At 30.4% G+C, this 26,196-nt stretch overlaps 1 protein-coding gene across 11 annotated transcripts; it reads left to right on the top strand.

The window, feature by feature from the left end:
- The first annotated feature begins 7,488 nt into the window (after positions 1-7,488).
- Positions 7,489-24,599, top strand: LOC111312190 (protein GIGANTEA-like). 11 transcript variants are annotated; one of them, XM_022912234.2, is made up of 17 exons: positions 7,489-7,672; positions 7,967-8,008; positions 8,099-8,174; positions 8,422-8,513; positions 9,876-9,947; positions 10,107-10,161; positions 10,283-10,425; positions 10,635-10,912; positions 14,918-14,973; positions 16,196-16,433; positions 17,037-17,187; positions 19,214-19,423; positions 19,579-21,117; positions 22,902-22,970; positions 23,266-23,484; positions 23,628-23,720; positions 23,931-24,599. In XM_022912234.2, the coding sequence occupies exons 4-17, from the start codon at positions 8,427-8,429 to the stop codon at positions 24,228-24,230; spliced, it is 3,510 nt and encodes a 1,169-aa protein (XP_022767969.1). In that variant the 5' UTR covers positions 7,489-7,672; positions 7,967-8,008; positions 8,099-8,174; positions 8,422-8,426; the 3' UTR covers positions 24,231-24,599. The 11 variants fall into 11 exon arrangements, with proteins under 11 accessions (XP_022767969.1, XP_022767966.1, XP_089619807.1 ...); XM_022912231.2 differs by having other exon boundaries at positions 8,332-8,513; XM_089763681.1 differs by having other exon boundaries at positions 8,280-8,513.
- Positions 24,600-26,196: the final 1,597 nt, after the last annotated feature.

Here is a 26,196-nt window from a genome sequence, read left to right as displayed (position 1 = left end):
ACTCGGATATCTTAAGATATGATCATTTTAGTGAAAGTAGTGCAAGCTACTAAAATTAGTTACTCGAGTTAATTATTGTTTAACTTAATTATTTTTGGTATAATTGGTCTCGAAAATGGGTTGATTAATTTCTATTATGTTAAAATTATCTTGAATAGGACATTAATTATTTTGGAGGAAAAACTAAATGGTGAAATCGAAATGAGGTAGGTAGAATCTCACACACTTTGCTTGTCTTCAAATCTATGTATATATATATATATTTCTAAATGAATGAATGGTTTATTTCATTATTTTCGATGTATGAAAATAGGATCAAGCATATGATTATTTTGTGTTTTTCTATATAAATGATGGATCATGCTTATGAATGAAATGAGAAAATGATTTATGTTTAATGAACAATTTTATGATAGTTACGTTTTTACATCCTTGAGAAGTGGGATCATTGACACTAGAACTAATTCTACGACCCTGGTTAACGGGTTATAGTAGTTAGCATAGATATGATCATACTGCCTTACTAACAGGTTATAGTAGTTAGCGTAAGGCCTTGGTTGACGGGTTATAATAGTTAGTAATGATCATGAGGATGAAATTATCGATACGATCAAGATCACGGGTTATAGCAATGATTGTAGCTAACAATAAACGAATGATAATGATGATTTATGATAACAATGATTTATGATGATTTTTAATGATTGATCCATGATTTGGTTTGAGTACGATATTTGAATAATAACATATTTTGTAATGATTTATGAATTGACATGTTTTGACATTGATTTATGAATTTACGAAATATTTGATAAAATGATGATCTTTGAAATATTTTAACATTATGATTTAATGAATATTTTGAATGATCTATATGATATGTATGAAAAAAATGCTTGATCTGATAAGGTGTGTGAGCCTATACTTGCTAAACTGTAGTTTGCTCATTTTTCTTTTACTTTTTATTTACAGATGAGTAAGTGATAAGTTTACTTAGTTTTATGAAAAGCTAGAAGATCAAATGGAAACAATTACTTAGTCGTTAGAGACAATATTGGCTAATGAGATCTTATGAAATAATTTTGTATTTTTATATGGTTTGTATTTATATATATATAAAGATGTATCATTAGTTAGATTAAAGATATGGATTTTACTTGATAGAAAGCTTCGTATTACTTTGAGGTTTACTTCAAGGTAATATGATCGTGTTGTATTTTGATCTCGGGCCGTGACAATCCAAATCATAATTTTATTAATCATAAGCTTTAATAGTCCTATTCAATCTTGAATTTCAAGGGTTGGTGCAAGTTTGACTAAGTTTGATCATGGGACATTTTGGTCATTTTAACTCAAAATTTAATTTTTCCAAGGATTTTTTTTCTAAACTTAACTATTTGAAAAAAAAATTGACCAATTTCAAGTAATCTTGATTGATCTTAACCAACTTCGACTTAGGGCCTCTTAAGGGTATTTAGTTATTTTACCTTTTTTTGCTCAAAACTCAAATTTTGTTTTAGAGTCTTCAAGAATCCAACGTCTTAGTTTAATTCGAACAAAATGCCCTGAATTTTGACCAAGTTTTGACTAAAATCAACTAATTTCGAACAAGTTTGATTAGACTTTTGACTTTTTCTATTGATTTTTACTATTTTCTTGCATCTCCTTAAAACTTAACTTATTGAAAAGCATTTAAATATTCATAAATCCTAAGAAAATATTGGATAATAATTGCTCCCGATTTTTAAAGCATCATGATTGATTAGAATATATTTGAACAAAATTAGGTTTTTACAGTTTCTATTCCATTAAGCTTTATGTTAAAGATTATTTGAGATATAGGATATTTAGTAGGAATTCATTGGACCGACAATTTTTTTATATTTCATGATAACACCCCCTTTGAATTTCATCAAACTAAATGTGGATGTAGCTACTAATTCTAATCCTAGTGATTTAGTGATTGGTGGACTTTCTAGGGATAGTGAATTCTATTGGATATTTGAGTTTACAAGTAGATTTGGTAAGGATCAATTATTATGGTTAGAATATATGCTATGTTTATTAGGTATTATCATGTATATGGTTGTAAACAGCTTCTTCAATTAGACTGGGATTGTTCTCTTGTTCATATCTAGCGAGAGGTCAACTACTGTGTGGACCTTTTTAGCAATTTAGCTCATTAGATTATCTTTAATGTAGCTAAGTTATTGTCTCCTCCTATTGCTTTAAATAGATTGATGAAAGATGATGTTTTGAGAGTTGCAAGACCTAAAAGTTGTGTGTAAGTGATTTTTGCCCTTATGTACTAAAAAAATAGAAATGTAATGCTATTATTTGTAGTAAGTACAATGAAAATGAGTAGTTAGAAAAGAGGATTGAAATTTCAATTTTTACTGCTAACCATTATAAAGATATTTTTTTTTCAGGCAAGTCCTATGACAAAATAAGTGTTGGAGACAATGGAAGAGGTGATTTTGCTTAGGATGAAATTTGAACTTTACAAAAAGATCCATGATGATGAAGTTAAAAAGGTTTTGTTTAATTTTGGGCTCCACTTAAAGCCCTAAGGCTAGATGAATTTTAAGTTTTTTTTACCATGAACTTTAGGACATTATTAACAATGGTGTTTGTAGTACTCTTAAAATTTTTTTTACCCGAAATGATAATAACTTGAAAGAATTGAATAGGACAAATATATGTCTGGGGTTGAGGTCGAATATTATAAATAATAACATGATGTCATATAGAAGTGAAATCAAATGTAACTACTAAGAAGTCGAGTCAAGCATAAATTTGCCTTAACCCGTTTTGTTGCTATCTCTAAACCAACTAATTTGGTTGCTTTTCTATATATGTAATTGATTTTGCTGGTTTCATTTTTTTTTTAAATGATAACAAAATGGAAACGTAAATTTCCTATGTTTTATTTTCTACAATGGTAATAGAAGTTAAACATTTTATAAAAATTTTAATTATAAATAAAAACCTCAATAATAAAAAATAAGGGTTAATAGCTTTTATAGTTTCTAAACTTTGATTTAAATTTTATTTTGGTCTCTAATTTAAAAAAATTCTAATTTGATTCTCAATTACCTAAAATTATCCTATTGTGGTTATCCGTTTATGGAATCATCTAATTGACAGTAAATATTAGCAAGTGTCACATGATGTTGTTTGTTGGCATTTTACGTTATAAAAGAGGGATCAAAATAGAATCCTCTCAAACTTTAGAAACCAATGATGAAACTATATCAAAATTTTATATATTTCATATATATATTTTATAAAATATTAAATTGAAAATTATATTTTATATTTTTGTTCTAATATAATTTATTAGTAATAGTTTTCAAAAATTAAAATTAAGTTAAGAATTTCAAAGTCTTTTTTAAAAACTCAATATCATTTTAAAACCAAAAAATTATTTTCTATTAAAAATATTATTTTACTCATAAATCATAATAAAAATATTATTTTCTATCCTAAAAAAATTATTTTTTAAAATATTAAATATATTTTATCTTTTCTTTTTCAAATATATTTTATAAAGTACGTTTTATAAAAAACAAAAAATAAAAAAAATTTTAAATTATATTTTTATTTTATATGAATATAAAGTTTTTAACAAAAAAGAGATTCAAATTTGATTTTTTTTTATAAAATTTTTTTGAATAGATTAATAAATGTATTTTTTAAAAAACGATTTGATATGGAGTTTTATTTAATTTTTTAATCCGATATAAAAAATTTTACTTAAAATTTTTAAATAATATGAAATTTTAAAAAATTATTTTGAATTATTTTAACTTAATTTTAATTTTTAAAAAACTATTTTCTATTAAAAATATTATTTTATTGATAAATCATATTATAACAAAAAGTAAAAATATTTTAAATTATAATATTTATAAAATATATTATATATATAAATAACTTTTTATTTAATTATTTTTCTTTTTTTTTCTTTGTTTATAAAACATATTTTATAAAATATATATGAAAAAGGAAAAGAAAAAGATATTTAATATTTTAAAAATAGATTTTTCGATAGAAAATAATAATTTTTATTATGATTGATGAGTAAGATAGTATTTTTAATAGAATTTTTTTTGTTTTTAAAATGATATTGAATTTTTGAAAAGGAATTTTAATTTTAACTCTTTTTAATATTTGAAATTCTATTTTCTATTAAAAGCAAAAAATCTAAGTAATAAATTGTATTACAACAAAAATATATAAATATAATTTTAAATTGAATATTTTATATAGTATATATGAAATATAAAAAAATTTGAGATAATTTTATCTTTGGTTCTCAAAATTTGAGAGAATTTTACTTTGATCTCTTCTCTCCCATTTGAGATTCTATAGAGGAATAGATCAAAATACAACAATTTTGGGTAATTGGGTATCCAATTAAAATTTTTAAAAATTAAGAACCAAAATTAAATTTGATCAAAATTTAGAAACTACGGATACTATTAACCCAAAAAATAATTAAAAAGTTGTATTAAATTGTTTAAATATATTTGTGAACATTTAATGTATATTTGAATTTAGTATAATAAATTCAAAAGTGTTAATCCAATTGGTAATAAGAAGATTTTTTCTCGTTAATTAATGATTAATTTTTCTAATAAATATTTTGAAAGTAAAATTTTAAATTATATGAAGGGAATACACCTTAACATCTTTTGGCTAAAGGAGACTAAAAAGAAGTATGGGAAATGAAAATGAAGAAATAAACAAGGGGAAAACAAAAGAAATGAGTAAAGTGCATTGGTAGTATAAAATCTTTTATTTGAGTTTTATTTTTATCTTTAATTTTAAATTATTACATGATAGTCCCAAACTTTTTAAAATAGTGTCAATACGAAGATCTTATCAAATTTTACATAAAAATACGAGAGAATTACAATTTAGCGTAATAGATCCATAGTTGTTATTCATTGTTACCGTATAAAATATATTTATTTAAAAATAAATAAAACTTTTAAACTTTTAAAAATGAAAACAAAACTATCAATTTTATCTTCTATTGTCACAATTCAACTTAAAATTAAGGGCAAAATAGTAGTTTAGTTTCCTTAATAATTTTAAAATTTTATTTTCTTTTTAATAAATATATTTTTGTATGATAACAAAACATAATAATTTTAGATCCATCTTGATTTTATTTTTTTATTCTTATTTTATCAGAATTTATTTCCTCTATATTTAAAAATTTTTATCAAAGAATATAAAATTAAATCCTTTTAAAAATAAATCTAGATTTTTTTTTAAATAGGAAAGAAATGAAAAGTACTCCAATAATATTTTTAACACTTAACTAAAACGAAGTAAATAATAATTAATAATACTAGAAAGTACTTTTTATAAATTATTACTAATGTAATTTGAAACTCTGTAAAATTATGTCAACTTAACACAATTAACTTGCTACTATAATCTATTAAGAAAATATTTTATTAGAAGTAATCGATTTAAGATCACTTAGCAATTGAGTATAATTTTGTTATTATTTAAGTTTAAAATTATAATTAGAGTGTAGACTTTACTAATTAAGTTTTTTAGTATATACAAATTTTTTGTATTATTTTAAAAATAAAATGTCAACCATTTGAGAGTCGAAATTATTTAGGTATGTTTCATTTCTTTTTTTTTTTATTAAAAATAATTTTTATTTTTATTTTTAATAAGATTTAATTTTATATTTTTATCAAAATTTATAAATATATAGGAAATAAAATTTAATAAAATAAAATAAAATAAAATAAAATCAAGATAATTGACTTAAAATTATTACTCTTTGTTGTCGTATCAAAATGTATTTATTAGAAAGAAATAAATTTTTATAATTATTATGAAAAAAGTAAATTATAATTTTTGCCATGATTTTAAGTTAATTATTAAAATCTAAGGCTAAATGATAGTTTTGTTTTATTTTTAAAAATTTTATTTTTATTTTAATAAATATATCTTAATATTGTTGTAAAGGGTAATAATTTTAAATTTATTATCTTAAGCTGTAATTCTTTTTTATTTTTACTCAAAATTTAATTAAAAACTATATTAACATCATTTTAAAAATTTTGAAATTATTATAAACAATTTAAAATTTAAAATCTAAAATAAAAAAAATAGACACTACAAATTAGGACTGATAATTTTAAATACGACACCAAAAAAATCATATATATTTTTTAAAAATATTTTTTATTTATCTATGTTGATACGAATTTTAACACAACATAATTCATGTCGTATATGTGTTAACTAGTCTCAATACGTGACACGATATAAATAATACACTTAATTTAATTTTGTTATACGAATACACGTTTAATATGTTTAACACGTTTTTTATATTTATTTTAATTTAATATAAACATAAAGATTATTTTAATTTTTAATCTTTTAATTATGATACTTAATTAGTTATTTAATATCATATAAAAATTATTTTAAATATTTAATTATGATACTCATTTAATAATTATCATAAAATTATTTTTGTATTAATAATATAAATACAACATAAATATTAATATTAGTCCTATACATTATTATTTTATTCTTTAATCTTTAATTATTTATTATTTTGAATTTGATATTAAAAATTAATACAGTTATACAATATAAATTAAAATTAAAAAAAATATATATTAAATACATATTAAATGAGTATTAAATTTTTTTATTTTTTTAATATATAAATATTTTTTTATATTATTAATATGTCAAATTTATTAAATTATAAATGATGAATATTTTATAGTTATTTATTATTTTAATCGTATTCTTATATATATTCATGTTAATCGTATCTATTCATGTATATCATATTATTTATATTTATTCATGTTATATTTGAATAAATTAATTATACATATATTAATTATATCATATAGTATGTAATACATATATTAATCGTATTATATTTATATTTAAAATTTAAATATATTTTATAATTTATATCATATTTATATTTTAATATTTATATTATTATACATGTAAATTATAATACGGGATATGATATTAAAAAACGAATTATCAAGTCTATTATAAAAGGACTTTCCTCCAAAAGAAATTGGAATGATTGAATGGAAACAAATTCCAATCATACGATCGGAGTGTAATGGTAGACGTACTCCACAACCAGACACCTTACCAAACTCCTCCCAAAATATCTTCCGACAAAACCAATTAAAAAAACAATCACCCAAAAATATTGAAACGGACGACACCACTATCATCATTTTTTAATTATTGTTTTTTTACTAAGGCCAATAACGTAATTCACAAACCTCAGTGCCATTTTTGTCCACATGCTTTTTTTTATAAATAAATGGATGATATGTATGTATGTTCATTCCATGTCATGGATCGTATCATGCATGTCATGCTGGTGGGTGGATATGACATGATACAGGAGCCAGTAAGGCGAGAGGAAAATATCATTGCCACGTCATCAGTAATCTAAGCGAACAGCCCATCTAAAGATCTCCTCTGTCTCTCTCTCTCACCAAAAACTCTAAAATTTTCCAAGCCAAACTGAAAGATTTTTCTTTCTTTTTTTTTTTTTCATTTATCTATTCTCACATTTTTTAACAGAGTTAAATCTAAATTAATTCAGGAAAATCTTTAGCAGCTGATAACCGAAGCCCAGGTACTCAGATTCCAACTTCTTCTTCTTCTTCTCTTTTTAATTTTTACTTTTTCTCTTCCAAATTTGGAAATTTTCATTTTGTTTATGAATTTTAAAATAATTTTTTAAATAGGTTTTGGGATTTAATCTTAGCTATTTTTTTGTTATTTTTATGATTTATGGTGTTTTTGTTTTTGCATTTTTATCTTATGATGGTAATTGGTTATTGCTTTTTCTACATGGACTTCCATTTGTAAAGTTTGAAGATTTCTTCAATATTAATTATCTGGTTCATGTTGTTATCTAAACGTTTAGGTAGGTGTATTGTGCAGACAGTGTTCTTAGCTCGATTATCAAGTGATTTTCTTTTCTAATCTTATTTTTGATAAAATTTCTTTCTTTTCTTTTTAATTAATTTTGATTATTATTTTCACTTTGTTTTTGCAGTGAAGAACAGATTTTGATTTTGATTATCAGTTAAAAGAGTAATTCACTAGTTTTACAAGGCCTGAGACAGTTAAAGGCAAGACTTTTCTCAGGCTGTTGTCTTGTTGAATTTTCTGCAAGTTCAATTTTTTTTTGTTTTATTCAATCATATATATATTGTGGGAATCCAACGGCTGCACAGGGTTGGGATGTTGAATTACGAAATCTTGATTCTTGATTGGTAGCTGTTGCAGAGTGGAAGCTTAGGTTCTGGTGTGTGTGTGTGTGTGTTTTGCTGTTGTTATTTGCTCTGGTGATTGGTTTGGAAGATAAATATTGTTTAGGATACATGGCTAATCCATCTGAGAGGTGGATTGATGGCCTTCAGTTCTCATCACTGTTCTGGTCTCCGCCACAAGACCCTCAAGAACGAAAGGTACCATAGTTTCTTTCTCCTGGATTTTTTTTTATTGTCCTGTTTTTTTATTTTCTTTGCATGAATCTTTCTGGATCATTGGATACTAAGTTGCATCATTAAATCTTTTTAAATGTCTTATATTTTCATGCTTGGTTTACCTGAAAACTTAAGTTGGTGAAATAGGTGACAAAAATTGAATATATTACTAAATATTAGGTTTAGTGGATATTAAGTGGAACATATAATATGGTTCAATTAGACACAAAGAGAGGAAAATTAGTTTCCTACTACTGCAAAGAAGAAAGCCAGTTTTCACTCTCACTCATTCTTATTAGATGTTAAAAGATTATTTAAGTGAGAACTAACATTAAATTTTGGAACAAAAATGAATCTGACATGAGAAGATTAGTTCTATCAATGTTTAGGAAGATGAATTTGAGAGAGTGGATTTGGATTTAGTTTGCTATATAAATTGTGAAAATGAAATGCACACAGTACATACAAACTAGTTAAGATTCACTATATCTACATATTTGAAAGGGTTTAAGAAGATGAATTTCAAGTTAACAAATACTTATAAGTATTTCAAATTCTCCACTAAATATAGATCCCAAAAATCCTTGAGTTCAAAAATAATCATTAAAGTCATATTACATATGCTTTATCACGATTTATACTAAATTTGAAATTCAAATCCCTTCTCTTAAATTCAAATTACCAAACACTGCTTGAGTAATTTTGCAAATCTATCATGCACAAACCATCAGATTTGTATTCAGATGTGGTTTGAGTTTGGAACATGTGGTGTTCAAGTTATTGGCTTTCAAGTCAATTCGGGTTGGGCAGGTCATTCAAGTTGGGTTTGCTTTTGTCAACTTTACATGCTGCCTTGTGAGACAATCCTATTGAGCATAGCTAAACACTGCACATTATTTTTATCTTTTCAAGCATCTTCTATACATCTTCAAAGTGATAAAGGTTTATTCCAGAGGCAGTGGATGGGTATCTATGATCTATTGAACAAGGAATATATCTTGAAATAGAAGTTGAAGGATTGTTAATAGTGGTATTAAAAGAGAATATGGTAGAATTGGCTTTACAATTTAAAGAGGTTGAGGATAAGCTGTGAAAATTTAGGCTTTATACAAGAGTTATTTCATTTGCTAGATGTGCTTGTGGGATCAGTCTAAAGTTAATGGATGTAAAAACTTTATCCTGGATAAATCATATCACATCCAAAGCCAGCATTTGCATAGTATATATATATATATATTTTAAATTTTGGGTTGATACATCCATGTCTTTCTGATTCCTTGAATTTACAGGATTATCTCTTGCTATTATAAATTCATATGCTTCATTATGTTTCCTCTTGTTTAGGTTCAAATTACTGCATATGTTGAGTACCTTGGTCAATTCACATCAGAACAATTCCCTGAGGATATTGCTGAGGTATGTAATATGTTTGTTTTATACAAGTATTTCACACCTGCAGGTTATGAAAAGAAAAGGTTCTTAACTAATTTGTTTATTATCAATATGTCAATAGAGGAAATTCTTTGATGGTTAGGGATTTATGTATGTAACAAAATTTGCTTATTCTTGTAACAGCTTGTCCGCAACCACTATCCATCTAAGGAACAACGCCTTTTTGATGACGTTTTGGGTATTGGCTCTTTCTTCTTCATAGTACAATCCATTGCTACTTTAAATTAAAAATTCAAGACAAATTTTTACTTAAATTATAACTGGAGCTTGACAGTTCTTTAAACTTAATTGTTTTGCAGCAACATTTGTCCTTCACCATCCAGAACATGGGCATGCTGTTGTTCTTCCAATTATTTCATGCATCATTGATGGTACCCTGGTGTATGATAAGAGTACCCTTCCCTTTGCTTCATTCATCTCCTTAGTCTGCCCAAGCAGTGAGGTATTATAAAAAAATTCATCTGGCTAAATTTCACCTATTTTTTCATTCAGTAGAGAAGATTCTCTTTGCGTCACTAACTATTTTTTCCTTTTTTTCCTTCTAGATATTACGTTCTTGATTCTCTCTTTTATCTAGTTTATTTCACTGAAAAAGGATCATTAAGGCTGACCAAGAACATATATATGACATTTATGTCTTTTTTTTCACAGAATGAGTATTCTGAACAGTGGGCTCTGGCATGCGGGGAGATCTTGCGAATTCTGACTCATTACAACCGTCCAATATATAAAATGGAACCACAAAATAGTGATACAGATAGAAGCAACAGCAGCAGCCAAGCTACGACAAGTGAATCTGTAGATGGGGAACCATCCTTTCATATACCTTTGATGCAACAGGAGAGGAAGCCTCTAAGGCCTCTATCTCCCTGGATTACTGATATTTTGCTTGCAGCACCTTTGGGCATCAGGAGCGATTACTTCCGTTGGTGAGTGTTTTTTACTATAGCATAGTGTTGTCCTTTCTGTGTAGTTTAAAACATCAATTGGCCTCTGTAAAAATAGAAGTGGTTTTAATGGTTTGAACATTGCAATACTTACGTAAAGCATGTTGGTGGCTGCATTATAGCTTTGATTGTTATTTTCTCTTTGTTATTCTGGCTGGTTTAGTAAGGGGGAACAGATATAGATGGCAGAAAGTTTGCTTCATAACTTTGATAAAATGCAAGCAACAAATAACAATCGGTAGAAGGTAAGGAACTGTAAGAGTAGTATATTTTCTAGTCTCACAAAAGTATATATAAAAATCCCTTTAAAAGCAATTACTACTGCCGCTGGAGCTTTTGAAGTTTATTAAATACCTGTATCCTAGTCAACCTTAAGGCAGGCTTCCAACTTCTAGAAAATAATGAAAAAGCCAAAAGCTCAAAACAGTTGATCTAAACCTATTGAAAGTTATGCCAAGTGGTCATTAGAATTACTCCTGTCAGCACAGACCTTTTGTCACAGGTGATTCTTTACATTTTGTTACAATTGATAGGCTTTGTTCCCCTCCAGACTCTTCCAGCCACCAACTTCTCTAATCTGTATTTTTTTTTTGAACTAACAGCGGCTCTTGATATTTTCCAATTGGGACGAAGTTATCTTGCAATCATAAATATTACATTAGATCAGTACAGTCATCTAACCAGCTTGCTCTTTTGACTTGGATTGAGTATCTCTTAAATTAATTCTGACTGTAATCAAGGGCCAGAATTGCTTTCTTCAATCTATCCTTCATTGTTGTCCTTATTTTAGCCCTTTCCTTTTCAACTGATGATCTTTATTCCATTAGCTTCCTCCTTGCTGCTCGATTTAGCTTTGCCTTCATAATATTAAGCTTTCACTTCTTAGACATTTCTTCATGTCATAAAGGTTATCCGCACTCCATAACCAAAAGGTTGTAAATTATACCTTCATAATTATATTCATTGTTCTATGGAATTTCTCTTGCTCTTATGTTGAGATTTTGGTGGAGGTTGGCGGCCAAATTATTTCAGAGGTCCTTACACTTTGCGAACATTTGGAATTTAGTTCATTTACTGTAATTCATACAAATTTAGTCCTCGTACTATTTTGATATGATAATTTTAGTCCAATCACTAACTTCGTTAATTTTTTGCCGTTAAAAATGTTGACATGATTGTTGACTTGATGATGTAGGTGTTGACTTCATTGATGTGGCATTGTTTTGCTGACGTGGCAACTTGGATGAATAAAATTAGTTATTAAATTATGCAAATGGTCCTTGTACTCATGAAATTTGAAATTTAGTTCCTCTAGTATAAAAATTCAATTTGAGGTGAAAGAGCATAAAAATTTCATGCAAGTCTAAAGACCATTTGCATATTTTAACAACTAATTTCATTCATAAGAGTTGCCATGTTAGCAAAGTTAACGCCTGGTTAGCAAAGTCAATGCCCATGTCATCAAATCAACCATCGCATTAGTATTTTAACAGCAAAAAATTAACGGAGTTAATGATTTGATTCAGATTGTCAAATCAAAATAGTGTGAAGATTAAATTTGTATGAATTACAGTATAGTAGCTAAATTCCAAATTTTGGCAGAGTACAAGGACCTTTGGTATAATTTGACCGAGGTTGGCACATGGATAGAAAACTTTTATCTTCACTTTAAAACTGAGATACTTCGTATTAGATTCAAAAAGTCAAAGTCGCAATGAAGCATTTATCTAAGGGACAATGGTTGAATCTCTTGGTTCATCATTGCCACTTGTTGCCCTCGCTAGCTGAGCAGATCCCTTGCTAAGGCCTAGGGCAGCCTCTTCATAAGTAATTTCTAATGAAAGATCATCACTCTAGTCACTCTGTTAGGAAAGAAATTCTCATACAAAAATAAAAGAAAAATACAAAATTGAATGACTTCTGTAACCCATAAGTTTTATTGAAGTCCTCCAATATATTTGTAGTCAAATGTGCATGTTTTTGTTAGGTCAAGGCCTCAATCAATCAATCACCAAGCAAGCAGATGCAAAATTTGACAATGAAATATCCAGACAAGAGACAACAATTGAATGTGATTTGGCACTTAACTTGCCTATGTCCAGGATGAGAGAGAAGATCCACTAGTTGTAGAGAATTACAAACATATCAACAATCATCAGCACCTAAACACTCACTCACTAATCAAACAAACACTCAACCAAACCAATTTAAACATTCACATCTATAGGCCCTCTCATTCTACTTTGGCCCTATAGAGCATTATCTCAACCCAAACATCAAACTCATTACAAAACATAAACTTATGGGCACTCTCAATCTCTTATAGTTCCATGGGGTGCGTACATAGCCAACATTCAAATATATACACTCATGGGTACTCTCGATCTCCTTTAGTCCCATGAGGTATCTACCTTGTAAAACCCTACAACTTTACTTAAATCATTCTATCATGCTTAACCCTATTGAGACTCCCATTATTTATAAGCATACTAACTTACACACCAAGTAGACTTGACTATGAAGCAGTATCTTTAGCAAATCCAAAAAAAATCTGCTAAAAATCTTTCACCAAATATTTTGGAAGTTGAGTCAATGGTCTCAACTGTTTTGTGGATTATTAATTTCGAAAATGAATCAGCATATTTGTAGCTCTTGCTAGCCGTTAAGATCTATATGTTCTAAAGCTGATAGATTTTGAATGTGAAATGTTCTTGGCGTTGCATTTCTGAGAGAAGCTGACTGCCTATTAATACTCTTGGAAAAGATTTCAGCTGGGACTAAGGCCCTCTTAGTTACTTCCTTTGAAGCCTAGTGAAATAATTAAGGCAATAGATCTGTCAAGGAAGTCAGAATTCAAAAATCTAGCTTGTTTACACTTCTATTTAGCAAAATCAAAAGCATAAATATGCTGCTAGTGAAGATCACCATTATAGCATAGGCAAATGAGCTATATTAGATTTTAATGCATGTCATTAAGACTGATGTGCTATAAGTATGATGATAATTCAGTTCATGGATTAAACAAAAAGAAAAAGAAGCTCATGGAAGGATGTTGCCTATGCAGGCCATGGAAGGATGTTGTGAGACGTGGTTTTATGTTTGATCTAGAGACTGGCTTTTTTTCCTATGGCATCTGGTGAATTTTGCAATGGGAGTTTGAAAACAGTTATTGGTTGTTTGTGTGCTGAGGCTTGACATGGTATATGCTTGTAATATGTTGCCAGCTCATTTTGTTTGAATAGGTTGCTTAGATGGTCAGCTGGTAAATTTCTGTTGTTATTATTCCTGCTCAAGTCTGTTTGCAATTAGAAAAAGGCATGTTGGAAGTTCACAAATATATCTTATGAGTGTTGTTATATTATTAATCTGCACTTCTTCTGTAGCAAATCCACTGTAACATATGCTTGAAACAGGTTATTTGTTGTAATCATCTTTAGGATTTGTTGAGCAAGTTAGAAGTACCGTATGTTTTTGTGATTTGTAGACAGGAAATGCTGACTTCACTTTTCATGTCATTTTTATTCTGGACATAATCAAGTCATTACTTATTTATATATAAAAATATAAATGCTGGGATACCTACGCATGCTTAGGATGCCATTTCCAATTGGCTACTTTGGGACTTAGGTAGCTTTTGTCTTGCAGGTTATACTTGTTCACATTTTTATAGCATTTATTATGTTGCATAAGCTCTATGATCAGTTACAAATGTGAGCATTTTTTATGGCTGGTGTGTAATTCTTCTTTCTGTCCTAAAATTTTTACCGAGGCTTGAATATTGGGCTCAAAACTTTTGTTTGCATCATCTACGGAAGGTGTGCTTCTGAGTTATAAGGCCTCTCTAAGAAGTAATTAGAAAATAGTTCAATTTTCATGTAACTGTGATTGAGTTTAAATGCTCTTGTGGTTCATCCTATGAATGATCTAACTGTATAGAACTTTATGTGCTTATTACTGAAGCTGGCAGTCCTTTAAATGTGTTAACAGGTGCAGCGGTGTTATGGGTAAATATGCAGCAGGAGACCTCAAGCCACCTACAACTGGTTAGTTAAATATTTTGGGCAGGAACATATAATCTGATTTTGCATCTTGTAACTCTGTTTGTGACCTTTAAGTGAACTAGCTATGTTTTACATGCTTGTACGTGGGCATTTTATGCCATTGATGCATTTCTTCATACTATAGATTTAGGTTCAGGCATTGACATTTTTTGCTATGAAATTGTTTCTTTAATCTGGAAATGCATGCTTTAAATATGAAAATTTTCAAGATTTTATCATAATGGACTAGAAAAAGTTTAAGAACAACAGATGAAGATATTACTAAATAAGTCAAGCCCTCTATTATTAAGTTGAAAAAGTTACTAATATATATGAAAAATAGAAAAGGTAGAAATATAAGATTAAGGTGAAACATTAAATTGATACATATTTTTTGTGTATGTTGTACATAATACATATATACACTACAACCAACATCAATAAGAATCAATAACTACAAATATTATTAGAGTTTAGAAAATTCTGTCAATCAAAATTCGGTTATAAGTGATAGGATCTATCTCTCACTTCATAATCAGTCAAATATGACTCTAATTGAAAGTGATTTTATAAACTTTGTTTGTGGTAATTTACGAAGGGGCTCATCTTAATCAAACCCAATTTTCTAGGGAAGGCGTAGTTTAGCAGATTCTTTTAAGGCAGTAAAGGATTATATACATCTTTTAAAGAGCAGTCTGCATGTAACCAGTTGATAAGTTGCGATGACAGTAAATACATCATATCTTGCCCAATTGAGCAACATTCTATTGTGGAATGCTTTAAAATAAATATTCTTAATCCAGTTGAAAAGATTATGTACAGAAAATTATTCTGACATGCTTATTGGTTCCTAGGATCTTGTCTTTGCAGCATTACCAAATTAAACATTTATGCTAATCTTTATTTGCAGACAGGGTGAAAGTTCCTCTGTTATATTGTTGCCTTGGGGCTTAAGGCATAAATGAGAATATGTTATGTGGTAAAATTGTCATGGAAGCGTCATTAGTGGCCTTACTAGTTACTGTCTTGTTATAATTTTACAATATGATGCTAATTAATGTGAGCATTTACTAAACTAGAACCACAATAATTGATGAATGGATGTGCGGATGTATATCAAGATTGGAAAATAAAGTTAGCCTTAGTTGGGATTTCTTTTTTCTAACCACAAATAATAAGATTTTTAAGTCTGAGGACTCATCACTTGACTATTGTTTTTCAAAAGCTTCTCGTGGATCTGGAAAGCATCCTCAGCTCATGCTATCAACTCCAAGATGGGCTGTTGCAAATGGTGCTGGTGTGATTTTAAGTGTATGTGATGAGGAGGTTGCACGCTATGAGACTGCTACTTTAACAGCTGCAGCAGTCCCTGCACTACTACTTCCACCCCCAACAACAGCTTTGGATGAGCATCTAGTTGCTGGGCTACCGGCTCTTGAACCGTACGCTCGTTTATTTCATCGGTAAGTAGCTGAACCTTTGAGAGCTCTTGAATAACATTGCTCAAGGATATTTGTTCTATAGTAGTTGTACATAGTCATAGTTTGTAAGTCTTGTGTTTTGCCATGTAAACTGGGCATTGAGCAAAACACACCCAAATTTTTATCAGGAATGTTGATGTTTGTTGGAATGGCAATTTCTTTGTCTTCTTCTGAGAAGGATAGGTTTGGTTGGGTGAAGAGTGCAATGTTAGTGTGCTTTTGTTTATATGCACCTTCTATCCCAAATTTCCTTCTACATGGCTTTGTAAAAAACCTTTTGACTTCTTAACTCAAACTTTAAGAATTTTCTGTAGTATAAAAATCTGATATTCTCAAAGCAAATATATAAGAAAAATATTATAATATCTATTATGGATATGGAAAAGGTAGGATTTTGGGATGTTTTGAAAAGGTAAGAAGATATGATTTTGAGATGTTCCAATGTGCATGTAGGATATTCTATTTGGGATAGGAGTGTTTAACAAATGCAACTACAAAAGTTTGTCGTAGTGCATAAAATAACAACATTGATGAAAATATATGCTTGATAATAAGGTAATTGATAAAGACTTCTTCTTGGATCAGGTACTATGCCATTGCAACTCCAAGTGCCACTCAAAGACTTCTTCTTGGACTTCTAGAAGCGCCACCATCATGGGCTCCAGATGCACTTGATGCTGCTGTACAGCTTGTGGAACTACTTCGGGCTGCTGAAGATTATGCAACTGGTATAAGGGTGAGTTAAATGCTTTTCACTGCATATATTTGAAAATAAAATTACACTTTTTGGTATCAAACTCGAATTTCATGTTATTCTTACTTGGATTATTTTGAATTTTCACAATCCATTTATGAGCATTAGCTTAATGAAAATGCTAATGTTGTTCGCCAACATGCTAAACTGCGTTATGTGAAGGTGCCGACAAATATAGTTGATACAGTTCTTAATGAGATTAATATGAATAAGAAAGATAAAATCCTTCATAACAAATATTGGTGGTTGTATCAAGGACTTGGAATTAAATGTTGTTCGTAGAAATGTTTTGGGCGTTTTAAGTGATGGGGATCAACCCATTTGTTAGCCCAGCCATTGAAATATGAAAGGAAAATTGATGTTTACAGATCACAGTTTCTGCAATAGTTATGAGTAATATTCAGCTTGATTGACCTTGAAATACATGAGTTCAGGGGGTTAAGCCTAGTTCTTTAAAAACAGCCTGTTTTCAGCTTCTTAAATTGGCAATTTTAAAAATCAATTTATTTATCTGTTATTGGTATAATCTGTCCTCCAGCATGAGTAAATGTAATCCTCTTCTTAAATGCGATCATTAAATGTCAATCAGTTTCTCAAAACACCTTTAAGTATTTGAAGTTTTGTATTTAAAGCATGTAGATGTTGGATCATGATTTTTGACCTCTTTGTTAAAGTTAGTCACATTAGATGAGCAATATAATTACTATTCTGAAGTCTGCTAGACCACTAACATTTTTTGGTTTTCCTACTGCTGAAATTTGATGGAATGTAAAGTCTCTATGGATATGACCTGTGAATCTTACCTATGTTAAAGTTAATGATTCATTGATGTTTTCTGACCATCTATAATTGCCCAAGTTGATACATGGAGAGAAGGCAGGGAAAGGTGAATAAAGATTGTGAAATGACAAAGTAAAAGCTGATGAGGGCCTTGTTGAGCCTGGTTTTTGAAAATTTTCTCCAACACCCCCCAGAACAAGGAAAAATAAAATGAAATTCTAAAAGTTGCTTACATCACATGTTAAGTGTGCTTGGTAAGGAAAGATTATCATTTCACGGTTTCAGATTGGGATGGAAATTTTTCAAAGTCTGAAGATTTGAGGCATATATGATTACTAGATTGTTAGGGAAAAAATGTAGTTGCAATTTTTTGACAGTAGAAGCCAAAAAGCCCTACAGGTTTCAGTATGTGTTTTTGGTAAAATGTTGCTACTGGTTTCTATAAGGTAGTTAGGGGTTCAGTGACTAAGATTTTAGGGGTAAAATTATAAGCCATTGGTCTGCTCTGCTAGTTTAAAGTTTGTTGCACTGAAACCAGCTTGTGAAAATGGGATGAATAAATACTTCTAGATGCAGGGAAACAGTGTTTTGTGCGTCCATACTTCATAAAAGAGTATTCATTAAAGGTTGTGGAAACTGAATGTATATTGAAAAACTGCTTATCTCCAATTATACAAGAATCTTAGGTTTATATACAACTAACTAGGGGTTAAACTAGGAAACTAAATCTTCCTTAATTCTAGGGATACAAATACTTAATTCTAGAGATACAAATATAAATATACAGATTACAAGATTACAACCAGCTGTAAATAAGTGTTTTCCCACAGTATTCATTAAAGGTGGCTGTGTTCATATACTGTGTATTGAAGTTAAAATTAAGATGTTAAACATCACTATTTTTCAGTATTCAATGTAAAGCCTGTTGGCTATAGATGGTGAGGCCGTCCTGAATATAAGACTACAACAAACTCTAAACTTACCCAGTGTGTGATAGCTCCATTTAACAGTTATGACAGCCATCTTTTTCTTAAAACACCTATCACATAATCACTTTAAGCTGATGATATACACTTATTTGGAGTTCTCTCCGAGGAAGTGGTCTGTTCTAGTACCAATTGTTTGTTGGGGAAATAATATATAATTGTCTTCAAAATGATGCAATTATGCTTTCAGCTTTCACCATTCTATTTGTCTTAGCAAATTGCTTTTATTGATGTTGATGTAGCTTCCTCGGAATTGGATGCATTTGCATTTTTTGCGAGCAATTGGGACTGCGATGTCTATGAGAGCAGGTATTGCTGCTGATGCTGCTGCAGCTTTGCTTTTTCGGATACTGTCACAGCCTGCACTGCTTTTTCCTCCATTAAGACAAGTTGAGGGAGTAGAAGTTCAACATGAACCTTCCAGTGGTTATATCTCATGTTATAGGAAGCAGGTATTAGTGGTCAACTTCAAAATTTTGCATGTTATTTTCCATTCTTTAGCTTAATGTTTCCATTTGCTGAGAAGCGGTTCATATTTATGGGTCTATACATACAATAATGCATGTTCACAAGTACTGAAAAATTATCTCAAAATACTGTTCATCAGATAGAGGTGCCTGCAGCTGAAGCAACTATTGAAGCTACTGCCCAAGGGATTGCATCAATGCTTTGTGCTCATGGCCCGGAGGTCGAATGGAGAATTTGTACTATATGGGAAGCTGCTTATGGCCTGATTCCCTTGAGCTCTTCAGCTGTTGATCTTCCCGAAATTATTGTTGCAACCCCATTGCAGCCTCCTATATTATCATGGAACCTATACATACCTCTTCTTAAGGTCCTGGAATACCTTCCACGTGGAAGTCCTTCTGAAGCATGTCTCATGAAGATATTTGTGGCTACTGTTCAAGCAATTCTACAGAGAACTTTTCCACCTGAATCCTCTAGGGAGCAAACCAGAAAAACAAGATACAGCATAGGTTCTGCGTCCAAGAATCTTGCTGTAGCAGAGCTTCGTACAATGGTCCATTCCCTCTTTTTAGAATCATGTGCTTCTGTAGAGCTTGCTTCACGCCTACTTTTTGTTGTCTTGACTGTGTGCGTTAGCCATGAAGCTCAGTTCAGTGGCAGTAAGAGACCAAGAGGTGAAGAAAGTTATCCTCCGGATGAGAGCATTGAGGAATCACAGGCACAATCTGAAAAGCCGAGAGACATAAAACCTAGAAAAACAAAAAAACAAGGGCCTGTAGCTGCATTTGATTCTTATGTGCTGGCTGCTGTTTGTGCTCTTGCCTGTGAGCTTCAGTTGTTCCCTTTGGTTACAAGAGGAAATAATAATTCAACTGCTAAAGATGTTCAAACTATAGCCAACCCTGCAAAAGTAAATGGATCTTCTATTCAGTATGGACATGGTATTGACTCAGCTATTTATCATACTCACAGAATCTTAGCAATTTTAGAGGCACTTTTTTCGCTGAAGCCGTCTTCTGTTGGTACCTCATGGAGTTATAGTTCAAATGAAATAGTTGCGGCAGCTATGGTTGCCGCTCATGTTTCTGAACTATTTAGACGGTCAAAGGCTTGCATGCATGCGCTCTCTGTCCTAATGCGATGCAAGTGGGATAATGAAATTTATGCCAGGGCATCATCATTGTATAATCTCATTGATATTCACAGCAAGGCTGTTGCATCCATTGTTAACAAGGCTGAACCATTAGAGGCACAATTGATATGTGCGCCTGTTCGGAAGGATTCCCCTGTTTGTTTAGATGGCAGAAAACAAAACAAACGTACAAATACCACTTGCTATGATCCTGGGCAGTCATCTGCCTCAGAATGTGAAGATTCAACTCATTCAGACAATAAACTCAGATGTGAGAGGGTGTTAGCACCAGATGATGGTTCAGGAAATTCCTTGGGCAAAGGTATAGCAAGTTTTCCACTAGATGCCTCAGATTTGGCCAATTTTCTCACAATGGACAGGCACATAGGATTCAATTGCAGTGCTCAAATTCTTCTGAGATCTGTGCTTGTAGAGAAACAGGAGTTATGTTTCTCTGTTGTTTCACTATTGTGGCACAAGCTGATAGCAGCCCCTGAAACACAACCCAGTGCTGAAAGCACATCTGCCCAACAGGGATGGAGACAGGTAATCTGTTAGGTTTCATGCTTCATGTAGTATTAATTTTTTAAGATCTGCTTATCATATCATCAGCATCTGATTAGAAACAACAACAATTTCTAGATTATAATCTTCATTATTTGAAACAAACTTTGAAATAATTTGTTAAAAAAGCACATGAAGTATATCAGTTGAAACAGTAAAAAAGTTGAACCTTTTGTTTCAATCAGTATTTCACCATAATTTCTTCATGAATGCTTATTTATTTCGCCAAATATTTGAACTTTGAATCTAGTTGCATTACCGGTCGGTTAGGTGGCCTATTAAGTCTTGGCTAGGGCCTTTCAACAGGGACTTCACTCCGTTAATTTTAGGAGAATACTCATTAGCAGGCCTCATTATCACCATTCACATGAGTTGGACTCACAATTATAAGTGGTTCCAATGACTATGGGTGTGATGATGAGTGTGTTAAAAGTTGTTGGTTCAAAAGGTAGTGAGAGGATCTCAATCCTTCATTAAGATGGAACATATGTGTTAGACTGTGTATGATGAGAAACGGTATAACCCCTACAATGAAATATGTATATGAACAAATCATAATGCATTACACATGCCCTTCTAGCGTGATATTGTATTAGTATTACAATTCTTAGAAATTATTTCCATTTGTTGGAATGTAAATATGGCAAGTTCTTCTGGTCTTTAATCATTAAGGAAAAACATGACAAGCATCCAGCTTCTCCTTGATGCAATGCCTTCTAACCTCTACATATAATTTTTCTTTTAATGAATGTTAGAATAAACCTTTCAGTAAATGCTTTTTGTAAATTAATGAACTGTTTTATGAACTCCTTGATCCCCAAATTAAAAAAAAAAGAAGAATGAACAGGTTTAAATGGCTTAGCTCTTATGCAGGTTGGCACATCAGCACTATTAATATGCAAATCTATAATGTGTCAATATTGAGTTAAACAGGTCAACCTAAACATGGCGTGGTTATTTCCATGTGACTCCTGGGTCAATTTGATTTTGACACAAACCTGTTAACACTAAACTCAAACCCACCAACTTCCCATTGGGTTGGAGTTGTTTGTATGGGTACTTTTACTTATTGTCACCCCTAGTATCCAAGGTCATTCAGGATATTTTTCTTTCAGATATGAAAGGGCCTGGCCATCCAACTTTTAGAGAATGCTTTATAGGTTCTCCTATTCTAGCTACTTGCTTATAGTGTTGGGTCATATTTAATCACATGTCCACAAGTGTAAGGTGTGGCATTTTGAAGCCCAATGGTTATTTTCCACCAATCTCTGCTCACATGCAGTAATACAGTAAATAAGATGTAACTAGAATTTTTATTAGGGAAACAGTTAAAGAAATCAAATTTACATACTCATTTTGTTATGGCATTGGAAAATTCCTAGCGACTAAAAAATAGCATTAATTTGTGTAATTCATGTGTTAGTATGTTGCTGATTCTAGTGTCCAAGACTTCAATAGCAATCTTCTATGTCAGATTAGGAAAGCATTTGACTAGATCTGTCTTTATTTTTCAGGTTTAACGAATAAAGGATTCACCTTAACTGATGCCATAGACTCTCCTTTTTATTTTCAAACATAAAATTTGATTTATTATCCTGGTGTGGATTGGTAACATTCTGGCATACAAATAAATTTTAACTGAGACTAGTGAGAGAGTGCATAAGAGTAGAACAGTTGGCGGAATACCCCTATGATTCATTTATAAATTCATCATTATGATTTCATGGAATTATATTTGTCTGACTATGCTACTTGGATGAAATTAGGTGGTTGATGCATTGTGCAATGTCGTATCAGCATCACCGGCAAAAGCAGCTACAGCAGTTATTCTTCAGGTCCAAAGTTTGTTCATCTTTTAAATATTGGTCTAAAATTAGAAAGACAAAACGGCCTGCTTTTCTTTATAGCTGCTGACTTGAATGCCATGTGTTTTGTAAACGGTGACACCAATTTGTAATTAGGGTAATAAAATTCAGATCTATCATTTGTGACCTCTGTACAACACGATGAACTGTCATCTGGATGTGTCCAAGCCAGCAGCCATAAATTGCCTTATTGTCTAGCTTTGTTGGTTTTAACTTTATTTTCTCTATTTGTTTGGTCACTTTCATGGCCTTGTGTTATTGTCAGGCGGATAGGGAATTGCAGCCATGGATTGCCAAAGATGATGATCAAGGTCAGAAAATGTGGAGAATCAACCAGCGGATTGTAAAGTTGATAGTGGAACTAATGAGAAATCATGATAGCCCAGAATCATTGGTAATTGTGGCAAGTGCCTCTGATCTACTTCTACGCGCCACAGATGGGATGCTTGTTGATGGGGAAGCTTGCACTTTACCGCAATTGGAGGTACTGTCTCTAATTATTGCCTCTTACAGATAGTCATTCACCAATCACCATGTCTTTTTAATTGAACGCTTGTGGTATTCTGAAGTCAATTGTGTTATTGCAAAGCTTCGTTGATGTGTTGAGTTTTTATCAATAAATGGCAGCTACTGGAAGCAACAGCTAGAGCAGTTCAGCCTGTACTAGAGTGGGGAGAATCTGGATTGGCAGTAGCAGATGGACTTTCAAACCTGTTAAAGGTGAGCAGATGCCCTTTATTGGCATAGTCAATTTGATAAAGGCTGAAGGTTGAAAGACAAAACATGCTTTCAAGCTGTTCATTATAAATACCAATGCCTATTAACATGGAGTAAGATGGAGCAAATAGAAAGGAAGTTCTTTCTTCTTTCCCTTGATGTCATTGCAAGATTTATACTGATGTGTGATCTGTAATCTGTCAATTCATGCAGTGTCGTCTGCCAGCTACAACTCGATGTCTCTCTCATCCAAGTGCACATGTTCGTGCTCTCAGCACATCAGTCCTTCGCAATATTTTGCATACAGGTTCAATTGAATCTAATTCTAAGCAGGTGGAAATAAATGGCATCCATCATCCTTCTTATCAGTGCTTCAGTATCGGTGTCATTGACTGGCATTCTGACATTGAGAAGTGCTTAACATGGGAAGCTCATAGTCAACTCGCGAGAGGAATGCCTATACAATTTCTTGATACCGCTGCCAAAGAATTAGGCTGTAATATTTCCATATAACATCGATTAACTTTCGGATTATCAGTATAAATGTCTTTTTCTTTCAAGTGAGACTACAAAGAGGAATAGACTTCTTCAAGTGGCTTTAAGGATATGGTTTGGGCAGAAATGTAACTCTTCAATTAGTCCTAGATATGAAGCCTTTGAAAGTTGTGAAACTCTTCAAGCAGAAATTGCCACCCTGAGGTTTCATTTGTCTAATCTTACTTTGCTTTAAGCTAGCTTTGTATGATATTGGCCCAGGTTTCAATTTGTTTGTCGGATTACTATATGTAATTTCACTTAACTTGATTATTACATTAGCATGAGGTGATAACTCAAGGATTCTGCTTAGCTTCAATAGGTTGGATAATTCAGTTTCTTTCAGCACATCAGTACCTAAAGTTGTTTTGGACCGGTGTTAATTTTGTTATAAATTGATAGATGAAGCTAAGATTCAATTTCTTAGTTGTGTTTTTTAATTCTGAGTGCCTAAATTTTTGTTCAAATAGATAGATGAAAGTGAAATTGGAGTATATAATTGTGAATTTTAAAATTTGAGGATAAATTATAGATTTGCGATTTTTAAACTTTTGAGTTTTTTTTTTCTTAAAATATTTAAGTTTTGATGGCATGTCTCTTCTGTCTTTAAACTTTTGAAAGTAATTTATTGGTTTTTTTCTTAATTTTTGTTGTTTTAACGTAGGGGAGATTATTTTTTAAAATCAAATAATTAATTTTTAGGTTAAATTTTAATTGATAATACATGATTAATATATGTTATAAATCAATAAATGATTTTTATTTATATTTAAATATTTTAATTGATAATACATGATTAATAAAAATTTTAAGTTAATTAAGTGGTATTTTTAAAATTTTTAAAATTTAAATGATATGCTTAAAATAATATTTTTAAAATTTAAAAATATTAACAAATAAAAAAATCATAATTGACAAAAAAAAGGTAAAATAAAAAAAATTAGAAAAATTCCAAATTTTTTATCTTTAATTTTCCTTTTTTCTTTTTTTATTTGTTCTCTCTTCTTTCTTGCTCTCTTTTCTCTCTCCTATTGACCAAAGGCTTATTGATGGTGGTAGAAGGATGGATATGACCCAACGATGTCGCGATAGGGGTTAGAGCCAGATCGGCTCTTATAGCCACTGGTTCGACACAAGAAGAGAGACCAGCGGCAGTAGAGGACAAAATTTAGCTTCAATCGTCGTCAAGCTGTCGATTGGACTAGATGCAGCTATCTGTCATTTTTGGCAAATCTCTGGTCTATAGGGAAAGAAAGAGAGGAAGAAAGTAGAGAGGGAGAGAAATTTTTTTTTTTAAATGATGTATTTATCAAATAATATATAATTTAAAATAAAAAATTAAATATTTTTATTTTTAAATATAATATAGACTTTTAAAATTAAAATTGAATATAAATTAAAAAATAATTAATATACACGATTAACTTAAAAGTGCTTGTCAAGTGCCTCAATTATCACTTAATATTAGATTAGTCTAACATAAATATTGATAAAAGAATCATTTCTTTACATTGGTAGAAAAGTAGAGATAAATAAACAGCTTTTGAAAATTTAGGGATCGCATTGATGTGACTCAAAATTTAAAAACAATAGGTATAATATATCAAATATCAAATAAAGAATTTGATTATAGTTTAAGTATCATTTGTATAATTAATGATACAATTTTGAATGCCTTGGTTCTTTTACACTTATTTTGTAGATAACTAAAATTTAAGTGATTTTTCTGCGTTCATTCGATGCCAAGAATCCTATGCATTTTCAATGAAAACATCACCATTAATGAAAGATAAACTAAAGAATAGAAAAAAAATGAATTTATAACAAATCATATTGAATTCTTGTTTCTTTCGTTCTTTTCTTTTTTTAGTTTTTTTTCTCTAATTTTTTTCCTTTCACTAGCAAGTAAATCAAATGTTTGGCTGTCTTTTGTTATTAACAAATT

The sequence above is a fragment of the Durio zibethinus genome, chromosome 1 (genome assembly GCF_047325235.1).
Source record: "Durio zibethinus cultivar Kanyao isolate XHJ-2024 chromosome 1, ASM4732523v1, whole genome shotgun sequence".
Lineage (NCBI taxonomy): Eukaryota > Viridiplantae > Streptophyta > Magnoliopsida > Malvales > Malvaceae > Durio > Durio zibethinus.
The sequence above is the reverse complement of the archived record's forward strand: the minus strand, read 5'-3'. Positions and strand labels throughout refer to the sequence as shown.

What these genes read in the sequence shown, in the direction of transcription:
- LOC111312190 (XM_089763716.1), top strand. Translation starts at nt 8,427, where the DNA reads ATGGCTAATCCATCTGAGAGGTGGATTGATGGCCTTCAGTTCTCATCA. An exon ending in TCCCTGAGGATATTGCTGAG is followed by an intron (nt 9,948 to 10,106) that starts GTATGTAATATG and finishes TTCTTGTAACAG; the next exon opens with CTTGTCCGCAACCACTATCC. An exon ending in CCTCAAGCCACCTACAACTG is followed by an intron (nt 14,974 to 16,195) that starts GTTAGTTAAATA and finishes GTTTTTCAAAAG; the next exon opens with CTTCTCGTGGATCTGGAAAG.